General features: G+C 40.1%; 3 protein-coding genes and 1 pseudogene across 8 annotated transcripts; 2 read left to right on the forward strand and 2 right to left on the reverse strand.

Moving 5' to 3' along the window:
• Positions 1–1,119: 1,119 nt before the first annotated feature.
• On the reverse strand, positions 1,120–2,232 carry LOC148691092 (serine/threonine protein phosphatase 2A 55 kDa regulatory subunit B beta isoform-like). Its single transcript, XM_088684605.1, has 4 exons — positions 2,168–2,232; positions 1,778–1,869; positions 1,582–1,656; positions 1,120–1,264 (listed from the first exon to the last, which is right to left on the reverse strand). Exons 1-4 carry the CDS (start codon positions 2,225–2,227, stop codon positions 1,120–1,122), a joined length of 372 nt encoding a protein of 123 aa, XP_088540731.1. The 5' UTR covers positions 2,228–2,232.
• Positions 2,233–9,838: 7,606 nt separating this feature from the next.
• Positions 9,839–13,017, reverse strand: LOC137712496 (protein SUPPRESSOR OF GENE SILENCING 3 pseudogene; annotated as a pseudogene). Of its 2 annotated transcripts, XR_015955963.1 has the most exons (3): positions 12,804–13,017; positions 10,016–11,726; positions 9,839–9,961 (listed from the first exon to the last, which is right to left on the reverse strand). The product of XR_015955963.1 is annotated as a protein SUPPRESSOR OF GENE SILENCING 3 pseudogene, transcript variant X2 (transcript). The 2 variants fall into 2 exon arrangements; XR_015955962.1 differs by lacking the exon at positions 12,804–13,017 and having other exon boundaries at positions 10,016–11,818.
• A 753-nt stretch (positions 13,018–13,770) lies between these two features.
• On the forward strand, positions 13,771–15,969 carry LOC137713803 (pentatricopeptide repeat-containing protein At1g74900, mitochondrial-like). The gene has a single exon (XM_068453160.2). It carries the CDS (start codon positions 13,796–13,798, stop codon positions 15,320–15,322), a length of 1,527 nt encoding a protein of 508 aa, XP_068309261.2. The 5' UTR covers positions 13,771–13,795; the 3' UTR covers positions 15,323–15,969.
• Positions 15,970–16,618: 649 nt separating this feature from the next.
• Positions 16,619–19,893, forward strand: LOC137713952 (E2F transcription factor-like E2FE). 4 transcript variants are annotated; one of them, XM_088684564.1, is made up of 11 exons: positions 16,619–17,044; positions 17,146–17,213; positions 17,296–17,348; positions 17,444–17,521; positions 17,645–17,698; positions 17,795–17,900; positions 18,034–18,101; positions 18,203–18,275; positions 18,369–18,433; positions 18,564–18,918; positions 19,438–19,893. In XM_088684564.1, exons 1-11 carry the CDS (start codon positions 16,920–16,922, stop codon positions 19,524–19,526), a joined length of 1,134 nt encoding a protein of 377 aa, XP_088540690.1. In that variant the 5' UTR covers positions 16,619–16,919; the 3' UTR covers positions 19,527–19,893. The 4 variants fall into 4 exon arrangements, with proteins under 4 accessions (XP_088540690.1, XP_088540692.1, XP_088540691.1 ...); XM_088684566.1 differs by having other exon boundaries at positions 16,637–17,044; positions 18,372–18,433; positions 19,173–19,893; XM_088684565.1 differs by having other exon boundaries at positions 16,639–17,044; positions 19,173–19,893.
• Positions 19,894–20,074: the final 181 nt, after the last annotated feature.

Raw genomic sequence — 20,074 nt, forward strand, 5'->3', positions numbered from 1 at the left:
TGCCTTTGCTTTGCCTTGGTTTATATAAAGGATCTAAGAGGGTCTTCTAGGGCAACTGGTGAGGGGGTTTCGGCCAACGGGCAGGTTTGTGGAGTGGGTGGAAGGGTTTTGGGCAGGGGTGTCTGAGCTGCCCAAATTATAAACAAACATGCAAGTTGGATGCTTATCTCTTGGCATAGTAGGTGTGATATGTAATGCATGTATGTAAAATATGTGTGGGAAATAAATATACAGTAACATTTGTCAAAATCATATTATAGCTCAGTGTCATATGAAAGGGAATATACTCAATTTTTCATTTTTTAGGGTCATGAGTTGGTGGAGCAAAACAAATATCGGATTCCGAATTTATCATAATCTTGATTCATTATTTTTCTCTCCTCGACAATTGAATTAGGTCTAGGAGCTTTTGTGATTCATTAGCTTTCCTTGTGAGGAAACAAATCTAAAAGATTAGCAACATTTATTTTAGTATAATGGCTCTCATAACACAAGCATGACTAAAGCGAAATGATTTATGCATTTTTGTCTGCATTTTTGTCTGCATTCCCAGATTGGCTCATAAGCCTAATAAAATCTTTGTACTCGCACAATTTTCGCAAGGTAAAAGATATATAGATTTCTGATTTCCACAAGATCTTAAAGATGTTATTAGCACGATAAAATGAGAGTGTGTTGTTCAATCACAATTATAGAGTTGGGTTAGGAATTTCCAACTTTCAAAATTACTGTCTACAATATATAGTAAAAGCCGACATTTTTTTACAATTACTTTAGGGCAGTGCTCTCAACACATTCATTTTTACTTCTTACACACTCAATTTTTAGCCGTCAAATCAAATGAACTAAATATCAATGGCCAAAAATCAATAAAGGAGTGAGAGAGGTAAATATGGGTTTGTGAAAAGCACTATCCTTACTTCAAATTGTAACTGTGGTACTGTATTGTACACAAATCTATGCATAATACATGAACAAGCTATTCCCAGTGGCACTAGCAATCAAGTTTGTTTCTGGATGCCATGCCAAATGTAGAATCCTGGAGCTTAGGTCATAACAACTGTCATTACGGCCCGAGCTTGAATTTTCATGACTTGAAAATTAAAAAAATGACGTGTTTCAATCCGCAGATAGACGCATTCCATGCAAGAAAATGCATGGAAATATAATGAGGTTCAGAGCCCAACCATGCCGGTAAAATCCTCGGGCCAGGTTGCTCAAGGATGACCTCCTAGTCCTTGGAGCAGTCTGGAGACTGGGCTTCCTGCTTTAAGTTTAGAAGGGAAGTAAAAGGTTTACAGAATAAATAAAACATAAATTGCATCTGTATAACACTGAGATTATGCTCTCGAGTATTAAGGTACACCATTTTGTAAGGGAGAAGTGACCATTTCGCACTGAGAAAATTAAAATAGAAAGTTTGAAGAAAATTTCATAATCCCTCAAGTCCAAGGAGATATCTACTTCTGGAAGAGGATCCAACAACGAACAGTTGTCCCAGGAAAATGAACCCTACCGGCTTGACTATAAGGTTCCATTGCACCAACTCGACATATTACAATTTGAGGAATTAGGACAGACCTGTTGGGAGTTTTGCTAGCTTCTATTGTAGCTCCTTCACTTCCATCTCCATGGGAAAAAATGCGCACTACGTTGCTACATCAAAATAAAAGAAAGTTGCGACAGTTGGGCAAAAGCAAGCAAATACAAGCTCCACAATTTTGATTGGTAACGACGGTAGTGACTTAATATGTGAGATCCTGTCAAAAGGGCATACCTATAAGTCCCAGTTGCAAAACGAAGTCCATCTCCACTGAAACAGCATCCAAATTTATCATTTATGCAATCATTGTTATACAACTCAGATAACTGCATGGGAGAAAAAGGCTGTCAGCAGTAGGGACTACGGATATAGGGTTATCAAAGGTTGTATATAAATTATAATTTATAAGTAAAAGCTAACGATACCGCATGTCTGCTGCAAGGGCAACTGGGTAAGGGACCTAGTTCAAAGACAAGTTGAATCATAATGACTCCCATTCAATTCATTTGAAACTCAATTCACAGGTTTCAAAAACTAACGTGGTGATATTTTAATGTAGGAAGTTTATGCTCCAATTATCTAAGAACCTCTCTTGGAGCCAAACGTTGGGTTTTCTCCGCTTACCTTAGGGCGCAGGTGTTCATGAATCTTGTATATTGCAACTGGTGAAGAATCCATATACATGTCCCAGATCTAAAACAGAAACATAAGCAGCAATCAAATCAAATTTGCACCAACAGAAGAACTTTGAAAATGCCATCATAAACTTGACGATGACATACCTTTATAAGCATTACATTTTTGTAAGGAGAATCCAAAATCTAAAAGTAAACCTCAACCAAAATGAAGCACCTTTAGATTCATGTCGCGACTTAAGATGTGCCACCTGTAACAATCAATCCTGGATATTACAGAACAGAATGGTATTTTCATATTTTCACTTTGGTTGAATTTCATTTGTTTAAAATATTGTTTTTGGTATTAAATGGTGTGCCCAAGGGGCCCACCCCTGATTTTGGTCCCCCGGTTCTCCCTCCCCCTTTTTCTGATTTTGTAACTCTCTCCCTCACTCTCGGCCCTCTCCTTCCTCTCTCAAAAACCAACCCTCCTAGAGCGCTTTCACTCAAATAGTAACACGCAACAACCACCTAGACTACACCACAACCTTCCCTCATAGTCCCTACGAGTTCTTGAACCAAGAAAATAGAAGAAAAACTGTTCGAAAACTTTCCCCTGAGCTGCACTGATCAAGGAACTTCTCCGGTGATTTCTCGCCATTTCCGACGAAGGTAAGCCTCAAAATTGGTCCCTATCGTTGTAGCTCGTGTCTAGGTTCACGATTAGTAAGTTTTTGGGTGGTTTTGGTGGTGTAGGAACTCGGAAAAACTCAAGGAAATTCAATGTGCAAATCTGGAAACTTCAAAACCATGGTCATTTGGCCATGTTTCAGGCCATTTTTCAACCAACTACGGCCACCACTCGGTCCTCACTTGTATCTCTTCTCCACATTCCTAACTACATTTTGGATTTTGAATCACTCCATTTGGTCAAGAAACGAAGAAGTTACGATGCTTTGAAAATTGCCCAAATTTTCAGCCAAAAACCAGTTTTCGAGAAAGTACAGTCCCTTTCGAGGAGTTTTCCGGCCAAAACACGGTGATCTGGCCGGCTTTCAAGGTACCAATCTCTTCATCTCGTCGAGAACTACAACGTTCGTTTTGTTTCACTTGATTTTGTTGAGAATTGGAGAAGTTATGAATGTTTGAAAGTGTGCTCAGAAACCCGCCAAACTTGACCTGATAATGGGTCAAACCCGACCCACAACCTTAACCGGCCCAAAGATTTGGGCCATAGTATCCATCCCATTAGGCCAAGCCCTTTAACCCTAAACTCAAACCCAGGACCTAGACCAGTTGACTGTTGACTGACATGTTGATCGTTGACTTTTTTGTTGACTTTTTCGAGTTTTGGTTGGGACTCTTCTTAGATTGATTTCGACGTCCTGAATCCATTTATGACGTTCATTTTCCCAAATTCAATCGTTTAAATAGAGTTTTATTACTTGGACCATTTATGTGCTTAGGGGCAATTGTTAGCGGCGTTCTGTCTTTGTTAGTTTGGGTGGCTCTTCGGCGGCAAAATATCTGTGAGTGGTCTCCTTCTAAAATGTATGTTTTAATAGTAGAAATATATACATGAAAAACATAATTTAATGGTTATGTTTTATGGAATGTTTTATAAGTAAATTGAATTTACATTATATGATATCATGATTTACTGATAATATTTTAGAATAACATACTTTATTGAACTATTGTTTTTTGTAGTATATATGATGAATGACTATATACTATTTATGAACATGTTTTTACACTTCATTATAGTATATATGATGGATGACTATATACTATGAATATGTTTTTGAGATATATGTATTATGCTTTGGAAAGATTATATTCAATGTTTTATGTGTATCTAGTGGTCACTGTTTTGGCTTAAGGCCTAGGGAGATATATGTAGATGGCTTCCGGCCGAAAGATATATGCATTGGCTTCGGGCCGAGAAATATAGTGCCTACGGGCAATTCAATATCACTACTTAGCACACTCTATATAATGTATATTTTATGATGGTTTTATGGCATGCTAGGGTTTTCGGAAAACCTATTACATAGTATGCTATTAAGTTTTCATAAAACTTCGAGGGTTAGTATGTTGATGAATAATTGTTTCAGTATTATATGTATCAACTTGGTCCACTCATGTTTGTTTTGTGCCCGCTTAGAATTTAGAATCGAGGCGTACAATCCCGGCGTCAAGGCACTTCCGCATCGGCATCTTCAAGTCCTCTCGGTGTAGGACCCATCATTTTATTCATTCAATTTTACATTATTCATTTTTAGTGTCTAGAATTAGTAGTATGCTTTGAACATGTTCCTCAATTGCATATTAATCATATTTAAATTTATAAGTCTCATTTATTTCTTGTTCTCATGCATTTTAATATGACTTCGTTACCTTCGGATGTCGGCCAGCACGTGCCTACCCTGATGTTTGGGAGAATATCAGAGTCGAACGTGTCACCACCCATCTTTGAAAACTTTATATCAGAGATAGATGAAATAATTTCTGTGAAAAATGACTTTGGCATATGAGAATCTCCATCTCGTAATCTGTCAATCCCTCCAATTCCACATAACTAGTGTCAGTACATCCTCGTGAACTTTATCATAACTAATAACACACTCATCACAAAAACTAACAGAAACTGTGATTAGACTCACATTCTTGCACTGTGATCACATAAAGCTGACTGCCGCATGTCAACTAAACGAATACAACCTCTTGAGCTGCTGTATGCAAGCAGATTAAAATGAACGGGATGGAATTCAGCCGCTGTTAAGACCTCTGGATGCATCAGCATATGTTTTCATTTGATAGATACGTTGGTAGAGCACAGGAATTGTTTTTTCAAAACTGAGTGAACAGGTTGATCAGACATTGACACCCCTGTTGGTTAGTGTTCCATCAAAAATAAGGAACTACTGTCGAAAATTATGGAAGCAAAACCTAATGACATGGCTAAATTGAAAGAGGGAGAACCGTTTAGAACTTCACAGAATCTGAAATTTTCTCAAAATTCAATTCTCTAAAAACACAGAAATTTTAATCTTCTTAACTCAAACATTCTAACTCGATTCCAAACCATCTTTCCCACAATTTTAACTTATATCTTGATCGGTATCTTCCCACAAAACATATCATCATCCGAAAAAATATGAAATGTTTGGACGATATTAAGCATGTTCAACTGAATATACAATATAGGCGTTCATAGAAATTGTAAGATGTAAAGATAAAGGGTAGACTAACAGTAAGGTCCTCCATGAAAGCTATAACTCTGCCTAAGAATACCTATCCTTGGTCCAATTTTTGGGTAATGTGGACACGATTGAAATTTCAGGCTGAGTTGTCGCACGCTCACGGTTAGGTTCTTGCATCTCCTCAAGCACCGTTGCGGGCTCCGGATCTTGGGACTCATGTCATGGATGTTCATAGGACCCTATGCTCGTGAACATCGAGGACCTGAGTCCCAAGATTCGGAGCCCGCAACGACGCCTGAGGAGATGCAAGAACCTGATCGTGAACCCGTGACGACTCAGCCTACAATTTCAGTCGCGTGCCCATTACCCAAGAATCGGACCAAGGATTGGGATTCTTAGGCGGAGTTATAGCATTCGTGGAATCCTGGGATGCGTTTGCACAGACTTATCCCCAACTGGCTGCCATGAAAGCCTTTTTGCTTCCGAAGCCCCTGGCGGGTAAGACCGTCATTGACTTCATACTTTTGGTCATGGCAGCTAGTTGGGAATAATTCTGTGCAAACGCATTCCAGGATTCCTCCGCTCTCAAGTAACAAGGGACAAGTGGGAAGTTAATTTATAGGATAAAGAGAAGTCTCTCAAGTAACAAGGGACAAGTGGGAAGTTAATTTATAGGATAAAGATAAGTGTGTGAATCATATTATTTGTATGTTAGTCACTTTCAATGTGAAATTTTTGTCATGCGTTGTAAATGTACAGATGGCGTTGTTGTAAATATATGTGAACAAAGTTATGGTCAATAAGTTCAAACAAGCTTATTAAACTACATACTACATGTGTTTCTTATGCAATGACATTGTATTGTGATCACTTTCTGTTAAAATATTAATTTTGCTTCAGTATTTATGTGGACGTGTAACTTGCTTTGACGTGATGCTGTTCTCCAAATAAATAAAAAAGCAACTACGCTCTCTGGGATCGAACACAAAACCTCGAGAGAGCCCTTATGATTAGGCCACGCAGTCCATAATAGTTCATAACAATTTTTTCAGACAATTGTTATTAATATTTCAAAAATCTCATCATACACTCCAAACTTTTTATATTAGGAAAGAAAAATACACTTATAAAGAATAAAATGAGATTTTTGGAATGCTAATAACACTTTCCTTCCTTTATTTTTATGCCTTAATTAATTTAGTAAACCCCAAACCCCCCAACCCACGCACGCCCAACCCTGACACCACTGGTTTTAATCTCATCCTATACCGTCCATCCGTCCGTCCGTCAGATCCTCACCCACGGACCCCAAGCCAGCCACAACCGCTTCAATTTCTCCTTGCCATTATCGCACTGTTCGAGTCTTGCTCATCCAGAAAGTAAGTGCTGCACTTAATTTTTTGTTTAATAACTTTTTTGTTTTATTTTTAGTATTTCAAATTACTTCATTATATATATTATTTTGAATCATTTTTCACGACTCATATATGTGGGCTGCATTTTCTACTGTTACACATCATCGCATAATATAATTTTTTTTTTTTTTTTTACGGAAAGATTACATTGATTTGCGGCACTTATATTTACGGACTGTATTGATCGATTTTCATTTTGAGGAGTCATCTTTATGAGGTGAGTTGACATACCCCGACCGAGATCAGGGCGTGCTGGCCGTCACGCAGAGGTGACGTAGCCATGTGCACGTGCGGAAGCTAAAGAAAGTAATGTAAAAGTACGAATAATTTAAAAACTAGCATACAAAGTACTAAGACAAGTGCTAGCGTAAGTGAAATGCTAAGTTCAGAGCATAAAGTCTACAGCAGCCTGAAGAAAATGATACGACAATAGTACACCCGAAGGTGACCCTACAATGGTGAGTATCTGTCAGAAATGTCGGGACGCCCCCTGGGAAAACCACCGAACCTGCTAGACCACTAGAACCTGGAGGGGCGCAAAAACAAAAGCGTAGGTGGGCAAAAACAAAGCTCTTTGAAAACCATTTAGCAAATTACATTCTAACCTCTCGCCGTAAAACCTGTATACTTCCCATAAAATAAACATATATACATATGTATAGATATGCCAAACATGCTCAAGAGTATACCAATCATGCTCAAGAATGTGCCATGTCAACGCCTCATAATAATATGCAAGTGCTCAGGTATTAATCACATCAATAGCATAACATCTGGCAGCCGGAGTCACCTAACGTGACCCGTACGGCTGCATATAGAGCTCAAATCTCAACTCAATAACTGAACAACTGAACCTGCCCACGAGTCGGAACCACCTAAAGTGGTCTGTACGACAGGCCTGGGTGTAATACATATGTATGCTCTAGTACTACGATCACGTGAAGGCTGTGTGAATAATCGCGGGTCACCTACGAGTCGGAACCACCTAATGTGGTCTGTACGACAAGACTGTGCACCTAGCTTGGATCCAAACTGAGCATATGGTGCGGGAGGTGAACATCACGTGAAGGACTGTGCCCTGCTCAGGGCGGGAGCACTAACACCGGGGGTGCAGGTTATGAGCTCTCTAAGCACCTCTAATCACTATTTAATGCACTTATTAAATAACGCTTACCTGGCACTTACCTGTGCCTCCACCGCACCAATATATATATGCACATATAAATGAATGTATAAACAAACATATATGCAACTCATCATACATAATAACCAATAACATAAAAGGAATGGCACATAATTAATAACATTTATATTAATTTCTGGGAACTATATGTATATAGGTATATGCGGAAAACAAAAGGTCGTAGCCCCCCTGCCTCGAGTGTGCATGCTCGTCCTCGGGATACGAATCACCTATATGCGAAATAGCCATGAAAACGTTAATTTAAAAGCACATAACCAACTTCTCGTAATAACTTCTCATACATTGCTCAAATTGGACAAATGAATATACCAACGTGCTCTACACAACCTCAGGATCACAACCATATTTTTAGAATAATTTTCCTCCGCCGCACGTGCCCCCACGCGCCGGGCAAGGCACGGCCACACGCGCCGGCCACGCGCAGGCACGTGCGGTGCACACTGACGGCGTCAACTGACGCCGTTAGAAATATTCCGTCAGTTTTGACAGATTCCGTTAACGGCGTCAGGAATATTCCGTCAGATTTGACGGAATATCCCGTCACCTTCTCCGGCGAGCCTCCGGCGCCGGAAAACTGGGAAAACTTCAAACTTAGTTTTCTCACTCGTTTCTCAACCAATTTTCATGATTCTTGGACCAAAATGAAGCTTAGGACTAGTAGAATCATGATATACTAGTTTTAAAGGCTAAAAACCACGCGATCATACCTGTCTTCAAACTCAAAAACCGGCCAACTTTAAACCAAGCTATCCCAACGTCCAAATTCGTCCAACGAAGCACTCCGAGGCTCCTTGGGACCTCACTAAGACATCTACAAGCTTCAAAATCCCAAAAACATGCTAGATTAAGTTTGCATGAATAGTACCTAAATCGGACTACCTCGAATCGACGTGAAAACGAAGGATTTCTCACCTGAAAATGGTATGGTTGCACTCGTACGAGCTTCACGAGTTCGAAGGTGTCCTTAGTTTCCTCGGAGAGTGATGGTTTGGGTGAGTTTGGTGTTTGTCCGTGCGTTGAAGGAAGAAGAAGAATGATAGAGGACTCGGGGAGAGAGAGAGAGACAGGAAAGAGACAGAGGGAGAGGGAAACACGGGAGAGATAGAGACAGTGTGTGTGAGTGTGTGTGTGTGGTCCAACACATGCCACACCACACAAAACAACAATAAACGTAAATGTAACGAACTAGGGGTAAAAAGGTAAATTCACACGTACGTTTTTATAATCTCGGGACGGGATGTCACATGAGTCAATTTCTTTGTCGAGTGGTATTTTAACATATATTTTATTGTCTGAAAAAAATAATGGATAAGTTTTTAATTTTTCTTTGGCTTTAAAAACAAAAAACATGTGACATTTTTTTATTGAGCCAAATCAGAAAACAAGTACATAGAGTACACAAGGGAGTACCTAATATGTATCCTTACTAAACTGAATTGCTACTTTCATTGGAGATAATTAATTTTATTCTGGTAGCATAGTAAATTTCAATTTTTTACCCCGTTGCTACCTTCGTTAGACATGCGTAGTATGCATTTATGGTTGGGCTAAATCTTGGCTTTTTGTCATTTAAGGTGGGGAATTATTACAGATATGTACGTTGGTGAGAATTTTGATGGAGAATTAGGAAGCACAGGTAGGTGGGGAGATTTTAACTTAAATATCACTTTCATGGTTCTAGGGGAGGGTACTACATACGAACCAAAACGATAAGAATTGGCAGGACTTGTTTTTGGAGTTTGGTCAGTCAAGGCTTATAGACCAGGCAGTGGAGTGGATTGAATGGACTCGAGCAACTTACATAGAACAAGTTTATCATGTGGCATTCTGATCCTATAACACAATGTAATATAAAAAGAAACTTAAATATATGCCACAGTAGCAATGAACTAGTTCATGCAGGGTCTCTTCCTCATAATCGGAGATAAAAATACAAATAAAAAACGCCATTAAAGTTTGGGAGGATTCCTAAAATGCTTAATCAACCAATATAAAAATCTAAGGCTGATCCATATAAAAAAAAAAAACACCAAACAAACATTTAAGTTCAAATACTAAAATTGCATACGATCAAGTTCTTACCAAATGAAACGAAAATCCCAACAAGAAATAACAGAAACGAAATGTAACTTAGTTCTTGACCAAAACGGAAAAGAGAAACGAAATGTAAAATACTTGAAAGTCTTGAGTCGAACTTCTAATCTCGAGGACGAGATATAACATCTTTGTAGAATTCTTCCTGCAGAATCATCTCTTCCTTGTTCTCTTCCAGCTGCGTTTTGATCCTCTGCTTCAAAAGACGATTTTCATCTTGCAGCTTTTCGATCTTGTCACGAAGTATGGCATTAGTTTCCTCAGCATCTGTCCTGAGCCTCATTTCTTTCGGGAGCTTGTCCTTCAGCCGAATAACCTCTTCGCTGTCCAGACTCATCTGCCTTGTCGGCTTCAAAACCATCTCCTGGTAAGATTTTATATCGAATTTCAGCCCCGCTTTATCATCGCAGTGCTGGTTGAAAGTATCCAAGTCTCGCTTGGTTGGCAAGAAACCATAGAGCTGTCGGATAAGACCTGGACGAAACAAGACAGGATTGCGCTCCCACGCATCCCTACCAAATCCTTGTTCTGCAAAATGCCTGTGCAGCCGCTCTGCCTCAAAGTGTCCGATCGCCGAGGCCTCAAAAATCAACATGCTCATCCCACAATGTCCCTGCGGACCATATGAGTGTCGAGCCTTACTAGCATGGTAATCATCAAACAAATCAAGAAGCTCCTCGGTTCCCATGCCAATCCACTTGTCGTATTCATCCTGCAGTTTGAGTTTTGTGTTCATGATCAGCACCATCGGAGGCCAGATAACTTTGCGATTCTTTTCTTCATCCTTCAGAGCTGCCCATCTGCCGAATACTTGGCCCACAGGTGTAACAGTGGCTCCCTTGAGCTGCAACTCCGCATCTATAAGTTTCGCAAGCTCTCGATGGAGCTTCACCCGCTTGGCCGCTTTAGTTTCTGCATGCCTTTTCAGGGGCTGCATGCCATCGTACCAGTCAATTGCTCCAGGACCATTTTTGCACGCAGGGCAGTGCCACCGCCTGGCAGGATCAATAATCTCATCCACACTTAAACGATCAAACGCGTCCAAGAATTGTTTGAACCATTTACTCTTCTTTCGAGTTCCATGACTCTTTTCACTAGAGTCAGAGTCAAACTCGTCGCTGAAGAGATCATCATCCGAGTCGTCAAGATCACTCAGAGGATCAGAGTTGTCCTCGTCATCATAATCTTCAGCAACAGCAGCAGGAGGAACCACATTCTTGTCTTTCTTGCCAGCTCTAGATTGCCAATTCCATCCTTGGTCCAGCGGAGGGGGAATCACATTTTTCGGGGCCATAAAGTTGTCTCCAAAACCACCTGTGTTGTTATAGGGATGCCTTGCATTTCTTCCTCCAGCTGGTTTTTGAGAATGAGCAGCTTGTGAACCACCAGCACCACTGCGCGTGCCAGTTTTCGAAACCCCTTGGGGTGGCGGTCCCCAAGCCTTGTAACTAGAACTTTGAGGACCAAATATGCCGCCACTTCTGTTCTTGGATTTCTTGCCAATTACCTCCCATTCTCCATCGTCCTGTGCCGAGTCCAGGCCAATGTTTGCTACACCCTGACTCAAATGCTTTCCTTTCGGATTCCCGTCACCTCTTCTTGAACTCATCTTCGACAGCAACCCTCTCCCTTGACAAAGCCGGAAACCTGACCAGACACATATGCAGACATGCACATAAGTACCCCTAAAGCCCGGCAAAATCTTGAGTGTAACCATGTCCTCTCTCTATAGGTAGAGGCTAAGCCAGAAATTTAATTAAGAGATGCACCTTGTAAAATTCAAAGCTTCTTTTTTGTGGTATCAATGCTAATCCGTATTGACAAAATATATGCAACTTAATAGGGTTGTACATGAGAGTGAATGATAACACAAAAAAGGCTTTTTAGCTAAAATGGTTTTTGAAATTATTATAACTCCTCACTTTGGTTCATGAGATTTAAAATTGATAGAAGTGGTACTTGAGATTGTCTTTTGTCAATCATTTTGGTCTTTCTGTGAAACATCTCATTTAAATTGAAGGAAACTACGAATTCAAGGAAAGGGGTTGATTTGACCAAAATACTCCCAGTTTAACAAAGATTTCTCACAGAAGGCCCAAGATGATTGACGGTGGACAATCTCAGGACTACTTCTATCAACTTTATATGAGAAATCCAAATGAGGAGTTAGACCAATCTTAAGGACTATTTTTGATAAAAAGAAAAGAGGAAGGAAATGTAAGAACCCGTGAGAAATTTTGCAACTATTTTAACAAGATTATATCAACATTTCTCGAAGACAAAAAAATGTGGGAGGGCACACATGCCATCGCACGGCACATGTGCGTCCTCCACCCCATCACTATGGCACATGATGACAGAGATAAAACGAGGGGTATATACAACCCGATTATGCGTACAATCTCTGGTTATACAACCCGGTTACGCGTACAATCTCTGGTAAAATGCACATCATAAATCACACAATCTGACACACCTAGAAAAAAAAAGCTGTAAACTTGTGTAGGAAATCTGAATGTAAACCCACAGAAACTCTGCATGCTTCATAAACTTCTGTAATAACCCAATTCATATATCAAAAGAACAAAAATTCCATAAAATCCCTAAAAAATCCATCAAAATTTCATCAAAATCCATTAAAAAAATGTATAAATTTTTTACTTGAACACAAACAACTACATAATGCCATGAAGAACAAATAAAAAATAATAAAAAGGGATGTACCTGAAGCCGAATGGGATGATGAAGAAGATGGTGGAGGAGCGCAGCGGGCCTGATTTTTGTTACGAGATGGACTCCAACAGTTCACCAACCACCTCCTGAGACGAGAGTGATATAACCGGAAATCAATTTACTAAAGTGCTCACTCTTTTGCGTGACTATCTTTATCTTCGTTTGACACGCTTTATTGTTTCTGATAAGCATCTCTTGAAACCTCGAGAAAAGCGTGCCTCGACTACTTTTTTTTATATACTATGCCACGTCAAATAACCACGTAACAATGACGAATGACATGATGACATGTCGTATTAATTACCAACAAGGAACAATGTCATGAGGCCACGTCGTCATTGATAGACATTATTGATAGATAATTTCTATTAGGACCTCGAGAATTTCGCCTGATGCGTGTGCTGTTAACCAGTGTGTAACGTAAGATTGACCACGTGATTGGGATGATAAGCAATATCTATTAGGATCTCAAAAAGTTCACCAACTGTATGTATTGTTAATCAGCGTGTAACGTCAAATTGACCATATAATAAGAACCAATAACATAATACCATGTTGATCATCGATTCATAAATTGATGAGTATAATTACCCCCGTTGTAGGTAGATTTTTTCCCTAAATTGGAGAAAGTGGTGCAGCTTATGTGCAACCTCGTCAAGTTGTAGACAATGTAACAAGGGCTAATGACATAATGTCACATTGTCGCCAATTGCAATACCAATTAAGTAAGGAATTCATTATTCAGGTAAGTTAAAGTTGAAAGTTCTCACTTATTAATGAAGAAAAAAATTATTAAACCATAGCGCCGATGAAACTAAAATCCACAGAAGTAAATGGCAACAATCAACATCGGAGCTACATTATGCCCATCACGTGCCCCGCTTCCCTTTTTTCTTTTATTTTTTTTGACAAACCTGCGACGGGCTGGGCTCATATAGTGAAAAAGACAAATACGAAGGCCAATTAAATTGAGCCCGCGAAACATGTTTGGCTGCCGAGAAAATAAGGAGGGAAAATTACCTGCCAACATCTTCAACCGCAGCAGAATGCTCACTCTGCAACTCAAAACTGCCGCACAGAAAAACCCAAAACCCAGTTTTCTATTTCCGCGTCGGAGCTTCACCACCTCACCTTCTCATCCCTCTCAAGACTCTCACTTGGCGAACCTGATTCTCAAATCCGACCCGCAAACCCTAACCCAGATTCTTCACAGCCCCCAAATCGATTGGACTTCCGATTTGGTCGACAAAACCCTGAAGAGGCTCTGGAATCATGGGCCCAAAGCCCTCCAGTTCTTCAGAATCCTCGACCACCATCCGAACTACACACACTCTTGCTCCTCCTTCGACCACGCCGTCGATATTGCCGGCCGCCTGCGCGACTACAAGTCCCTCTGGACCCTCGTGGCCCGAATGCGGGCCCGCAGGCTCGGCCCTGGGCCGAGGACTTTCGCTATCATCACAGAGAGGTATGTGGCTGCTGGTAAGCCTGATAGAGCCGTTAAGGTGTTCCTGTCAATGCATGAACATGGTTGTCCTCAGGATTTGAATTCGTTTAATACAATTCTTGACGTGCTTTGTAAAGCTAAGCGTGTCGAAAAGGCGTATAATTTGTTTAAGGTGTTTAGGGGCAGGTTTAAGGCTGATTGTGTTAGTTACAATATAATTGCGAACGGGTGGTGTTTGATTAAGCGAACCCCGAAAGCTTTGGAGCTTTTAGGGGAGATGGTGGAGAGGGGATTGGACCCGAGTTTAACGACGTTTAACATAATGCTTAAAGGATATTTTAGAGCTGGTCAGATTAAGGAAGCTTGGGAATTCTTTTTGCAAATGAAGAAGAGGAAGTGTGAGATTGATGTTGTTACCTACACTACTTTGGTTCATGGGTTTGGTGTTGTCGGGGAGATTAAGAAAGCTCGAAAGGTTTTTGATGAGATGGTTGGGGAAGGGGTGCTTCCTTCGGTGGCAACTTACAATGCTTTGATTCAGGTTTTGTGTAAGAAAGATAGTGTGGAAAATGCTGTCGTGGTTTTTGAGGAGATGGTGAGCAAGGGTTATGTGCCTAATGTGACGACTTATAATGTATTGATTCGAGGGTTGTGTCACTCGGGAAACATGGATAGGGCGCTGGAGTTTATGGACAGAATGAAGGGGGATGAGTGTGAGCCAAATGTTCAGACATATAATGTTGTGATTCGGTACTTTTGTGATGCTGGAGAGACTGAGAAGGCGTTGAATGTGTTTGAGAAGATGGGTTGTGGTGATTGCTTGCCTAATTTGGACACGTACAATGTTTTGATCAGTGCCATGTTTGTGAGGAAGAAACCTGAAGACCTGTTAGTGGCAGGGAAGTTGTTGATTGAGATGGTTGATCGAGGATTTTTGCCGCGAAGGTTCACCTTCAATCGCGTTCTGGATGGGCTTTTATTAACAGGTAATCAAGCTTTTGCAAAAGAGATTTTGAGATTGCAGAGCAAATGTGGTCGTCTTCCCTGTCAAGTAAAATTGTGAATCATGTTGGAATTCAGATTGGCTCATGAATCATGTAGATTTGACTACATTCAAATCTTAACCCCAGCTACTACTGCTCCAAAGGGGTTTCTGTTCCTGTTGAAGTTTCAACACTTGATGTTCTCTTATCGCCATGTGTTGAAGGTCTACCGTTTGGAGGATCAGGTGGGCATTCTGGTGCACTATGATTGAAAGAAAGATTTTTTTTGCAGCCGACTTGAGGCTGTCACAGCAAGCAGTCAAATAAAACAGGACTGGCTCAAGAAGGACCGTCTCAGCATTTTGGTTGAAATGAAATATCACGGCGAGAGAAACTTAAATAAGAACAACAGACTCTGAACATGGCAATCATTCGCTTACCAAGAAAAGAAGAACGAGAAATAATGGCCATGATTGTCAATGGTTTCATGAGTTTCAAGCTTCAATTGATTCGTTCTGGCTTGTGTTGTGATCATGTAAACTGTATAAAGTGAAGAAATCGTGTAAACTTCAGCACATATCTTCTGTTGTCAAATTTGTAGTTCCATACGTTAGTCAAGTTGAAACCGTTGTATTTTCCTCGCCATTCTACTCAAATTGTATCGCTGCAGCTTCGAAGAAGCTGGTTTCTCGACTTTGTGAATCAATACGTTCAATTTAGATTTCCAGAAGTTTGTGTCGAGTAAGTTTAAGTTGCTTGTTGCGTTTTGGTATAAAACTACTGTGCGATACAAGTAGACAACGAGTTTATTTCAAAACCACTTTTTCCGTTGTTGAATGAATCCCTAAGATCGAATCCCCTCTTGTATTTAGGGTAACGAAATTTTTTTATTTGTTCTTTTCAAAAAACACGCTTAAAAAATTTTCATTCGACGTGCTAGAAGGAAAATTTTGTATTTCCCGAAGGAGTAATTTTAATGTTTTACATGGAGTAAAATTTGACTTGGGACAATAATTATCGAGAGGGAAATTGGGCAACCTCAGCAAATTAGCAACCCCAACCCAAATATCGTGATGACAAAAAATAAAAAATGGAGGCAAAAGCCGGTAAATTTCCAATAGGATTCTCTCTGTATCATTTTGGTGAGAATCATAGGGATCTGTGAATTGTATCCGTTCATCGTACATCGTACGATCAGTTTTTATCAACTACTGTTTATGTTTATTTTTAAATAAAAATATTTAAAAAAATTTATAATCACACACAATGTACAATGAATAAACACAATTCACGCATCTTCGAAATTCACGCAAATTGAAACCGGCGAGAATCCGGACTCGGTAAATTTGGCTCCCATCTACGAAAAGACAGAAAAAACCTGAAACCATCAGATTTCGCGCTCATTCATCAAATATTTGGAAAAACTCGCCAATCTCTCCCCCCTCTCCAGTCCACCCTCATACTATTTCTTTCGCAGACTGCTACGCTCCACCGCGTCGGCGCTCACTCGCGCAGCCGCCCTTCAGATCCAAAACCCAAACAAACGCTCGCAAAGATTTGAAATTTGTAAACCCCCGCCTTTTACTCCTCAACCCCCCTTTCCCCCTTCTTTCTTAACGGTCCTCTCTCTCTCTAGTCTTTCAGTACCTTCGCTTCCCTCCATTTTTTCTCCCAACCATGACGGCTCCTCCACCCCCACCTCCAGCCACAGAGCAACCCCCGGACCCGGCTTTAACAGGGCCTTCCGCGAGAAACCACCGCTACAGCAGAAAGCAGAAGTCTCTAGGCCTCTTGTGCTCCAAGTACGTTCTCCCCTCCTCCTCTCCCTCTCTCTCTGTCTGCAATTTTCTTGATTCTTTGATTTTCTCTCGCTCTAATTCTTCCTTTCTTTCTAATCGCGTAGTTTCATCGTCCTGTACAACCGTGACGGCGTGACTTCAATCGGCCTTGACGACGCGGCTTCGCGACTAGGTCTCGATCTTTCCCCAATCTCCGATCCCTTCGCACCTCATTGTATTCATTTCATCGGATCTAATGGTTTCTCGACTTTCAGGTGTTGAGAGGCGGAGGATCTACGATATTGTCAACGTCCTGGAGAGCGTTGGGGTCAGTTTCTCTCTCTCCTTTCTTGGTACTTTTGTTTCAATTTGTTTCGGTTTTTTGAATATCGATTTATTCATTAGGTTGATTTTAATTTCCAGGTTCTTGCTCGAAAGGCAAAGAACCAGTATTCTTGGAAAGGATTTCAGGCGATTCCTAATGCCCTGCAACAGCTAAGGGTATTTATCTCTCACAATTCATCATTGAGATTCAGATTGATCCAATGTTCTCCTTAATTTTGGTGTTCGTTTCTTGAATTTGTTTGAACTTAGTACTGATTTGGTGATTTTATTGTGTAATAGGAAGAGGGTCTGAGAGATAATATTTGTAACTTTGACGGCAACGAAGATCCAAATGTAAGTCTTTTGGGGGGTTTTCTATATTGAGCTGTTCATCTCTTCAAAATAAGGTTTTTGAATCCAGAATCCTAAAATTTTCATTTTTTCTCGCAGGGTTATCAAATTTCAGACGACGAGGATGATGCAGAAAGATGTGGGAGTCAGCTGAATGAAAACTCCAACCCTACTCTCAATCTTAAACCTATGAACCCAAAATCAGGTAAGCCTTGTTTTCGGTGTTTTCAATCTTGTTCGGTGCTTTGGGCTAAGTTATAGGGGGGATATCCAATTACTATGAATGGTAAGTTTGGTGATGTCCTAAAGACTCTTACTTTTTATTTGTTGTTAAGCAGATAATAGAAGGGAAAAGTCGCTGGCGCTTCTTACGCAGAATTTTGTGAAGCTCTTTGTGTGCTCAACTGTGAGTGAAATAATGGATAACAACTTGCTTATTTTATAAAACTGTGATTTGGGTTTTGCGTAATTTTGGGCCATTATTGATTTTACTGCGTGAACTTGTAGGTTGAAACGATTTCCCTTGATGAAGCTGCCAAATTACTGCTTGGAGATGCACACAATGCATCAATGATGAGAAGTAAGAAATTTACACTTGGTTTTCTTTATTCCTGATCATATGTTATAATGGAGCAGAAACTATTGACTAACTTTTGTTCAAAACTTGATAAAGCAGCAAAGGTAAGGCGGATTTATGATATTGCGAATGTTTTGTCGTCCATGAACCTCATTGAGAAGGTAAAAACACTAATTTGAATCCTCAATAGAAGAAAGAAATAAAACTTCCAAATTCGGAATTCAACTTTTGTTAACATATAACATTGTTTGGTCAAGATAAATGTTTTCCTTCTTATGCAAAAATGTGCAGACCCACACATCAGATACGAGGAAGCCTGCATTTAAGTGGTTGGGATTGAGAGGAAAAGAGGAGGTTCGTCAGGAGACTAAGAAGAGAGCTTTTGGCACAGATATAACGAACGTCAGTTCTAAGAGGGGAAAGGTAGACTCTTCTATTGGTGGGAAGTTGGATGGGCAAAAACAGAAGGGCCTAGTAGGTCAGGCTGATAGGAGCAATTTGGAAGACTCCAAAGATGGTTCAAAGACCTATCAGTTCGGTCCTTTTGCTCCTGTCACTATTGCCAGAGCTGGGACTGAGAACACGAGGAAGGTTCATGACTGGGAGAAATTAACCTCTACTTATTGTCCTCAGTATCAAAACCAAGGTATCATCTTATGATTCATCATGCATTAGATTGAAAGAATTTGATTTTGAATAGTAAATATAGCTGTTCTTATCATTTACCATTAGCAATAGCGATCCATTTCTATAGGTTTGAATTCACATCAGGAAGCCAACTAAGGGATAAGAAACTTCATTAGTTTTGATACCCACAGACGATTGATGGACACACTTTTTTTTTTTTTTTTTTTTTTAATGATCTATGACTATCATCAGCCTTGGTGAACTTGTCTGTAGGACCAGGTGACAATAGTGGGAGAAAGAGAAGAGAGGTGGATAGAGAAAGAAACATGACCGGAGACTGACTAGGTGTGGGAAGAACAGAACTGGATATCCAAACCCCATGTTGAAACAAAGCCAAGAGGACACTCGTACTAGCAATAGGGAAACGTCTTATAGCAGAAATCAAAATCAAAATTAAGCAGGCCTTACATGATTATTATTGTCTCCATTACTATTGGATGAAAATTTACTAAATCATGTGTCTTGCTTCACGTTGAAGCTTTGAAGGACCTGTTTTCTCATTATATGGAAGCATGGAAGACATGGTACTCCGAAGTTGCTGGGAAGAATCCAATCCAAATTTCTTGATGCTTCTCTGTTTTGACCTGCGCTCATTGACTCAAGGAAATCACTTCAATTCAACTCTTGTTAACCCGGCAGAGAAGGGATGGCCCCTCCTAGTTGGATGCAAACTCTATGCACCATGTTTAGAACGGCTACCCTCAGGACTACTACATTTAACCGTCTTATTTCGACATTCTCACAGGGTTCTTGTATTGGTTTCCTTTTGAATCGGTGGCTAGTTAGAGATGTGCGTATGTTTTGTGTATTCGCTAGAAAAAATGGAGGGTGAATGATGTAAATTCATGTTTGGAATTGGAAAGTTGGGCCAATTATACATGACAGATTATTGTGTGCTCATTTCTAATGTAAATTACAGTAAAACTTGCAACTATACATGCAAGTCATACAAAATGTTTGACGAACAAATGCATGAACTCAGAAAAAACCTCCACATATCTTCTCTTCTGATCTCTGGTCCCGGATCTCCCAATTAACATCGTATTTCATGTTATTTTGTAATGAGGAATTTCGCGTGCCCACACGTCCACAGATAGACATACTCCACATAGTTA

This window comes from Pyrus communis, chromosome 14 (genome assembly GCF_041283825.1).
Source record: "Pyrus communis isolate YQ-2024b chromosome 14, ASM4128382v1, whole genome shotgun sequence".
Taxonomy (NCBI): Eukaryota; Viridiplantae; Streptophyta; class Magnoliopsida; order Rosales; family Rosaceae; genus Pyrus; species Pyrus communis.

Excerpts from the sequence above, each read along its gene's own strand:
- LOC148691092 (XM_088684605.1), bottom strand. The coding sequence starts at position 2,227 with ATGTATATGGATTCTTCACCAGTTGCAATATACAAGATTCATGAACAC. Across the intron at positions 1,657-1,777 it reads TTTGCAACTGGGACTTATAG|CAACGTAGTGCGCATTTTTT; the intron begins GTATGCCCTTTT and ends ATTTTGATGTAG. Across the intron at positions 1,265-1,581 it reads GCTAGCAAAACTCCCAACAG|GAAGCCCAGTCTCCAGACTG; the intron begins GTCTGTCCTAAT and ends AACTTAAAGCAG.
- LOC137713803 (XM_068453160.2), top strand. The coding sequence starts at position 13,796 with ATGTTTGGCTGCCGAGAAAATAAGGAGGGAAAATTACCTGCCAACATC.
- LOC137713952 (XM_088684564.1), top strand. The coding sequence starts at position 16,920 with ATGACGGCTCCTCCACCCCCACCTCCAGCCACAGAGCAACCCCCGGAC. Across the intron at positions 17,699-17,794 it reads ACGGCAACGAAGATCCAAAT|GGTTATCAAATTTCAGACGA; the intron begins GTAAGTCTTTTG and ends TTTTTCTCGCAG. Across the intron at positions 18,434-18,563 it reads CCATGAACCTCATTGAGAAG|ACCCACACATCAGATACGAG; the intron begins GTAAAAACACTA and ends AAAAATGTGCAG.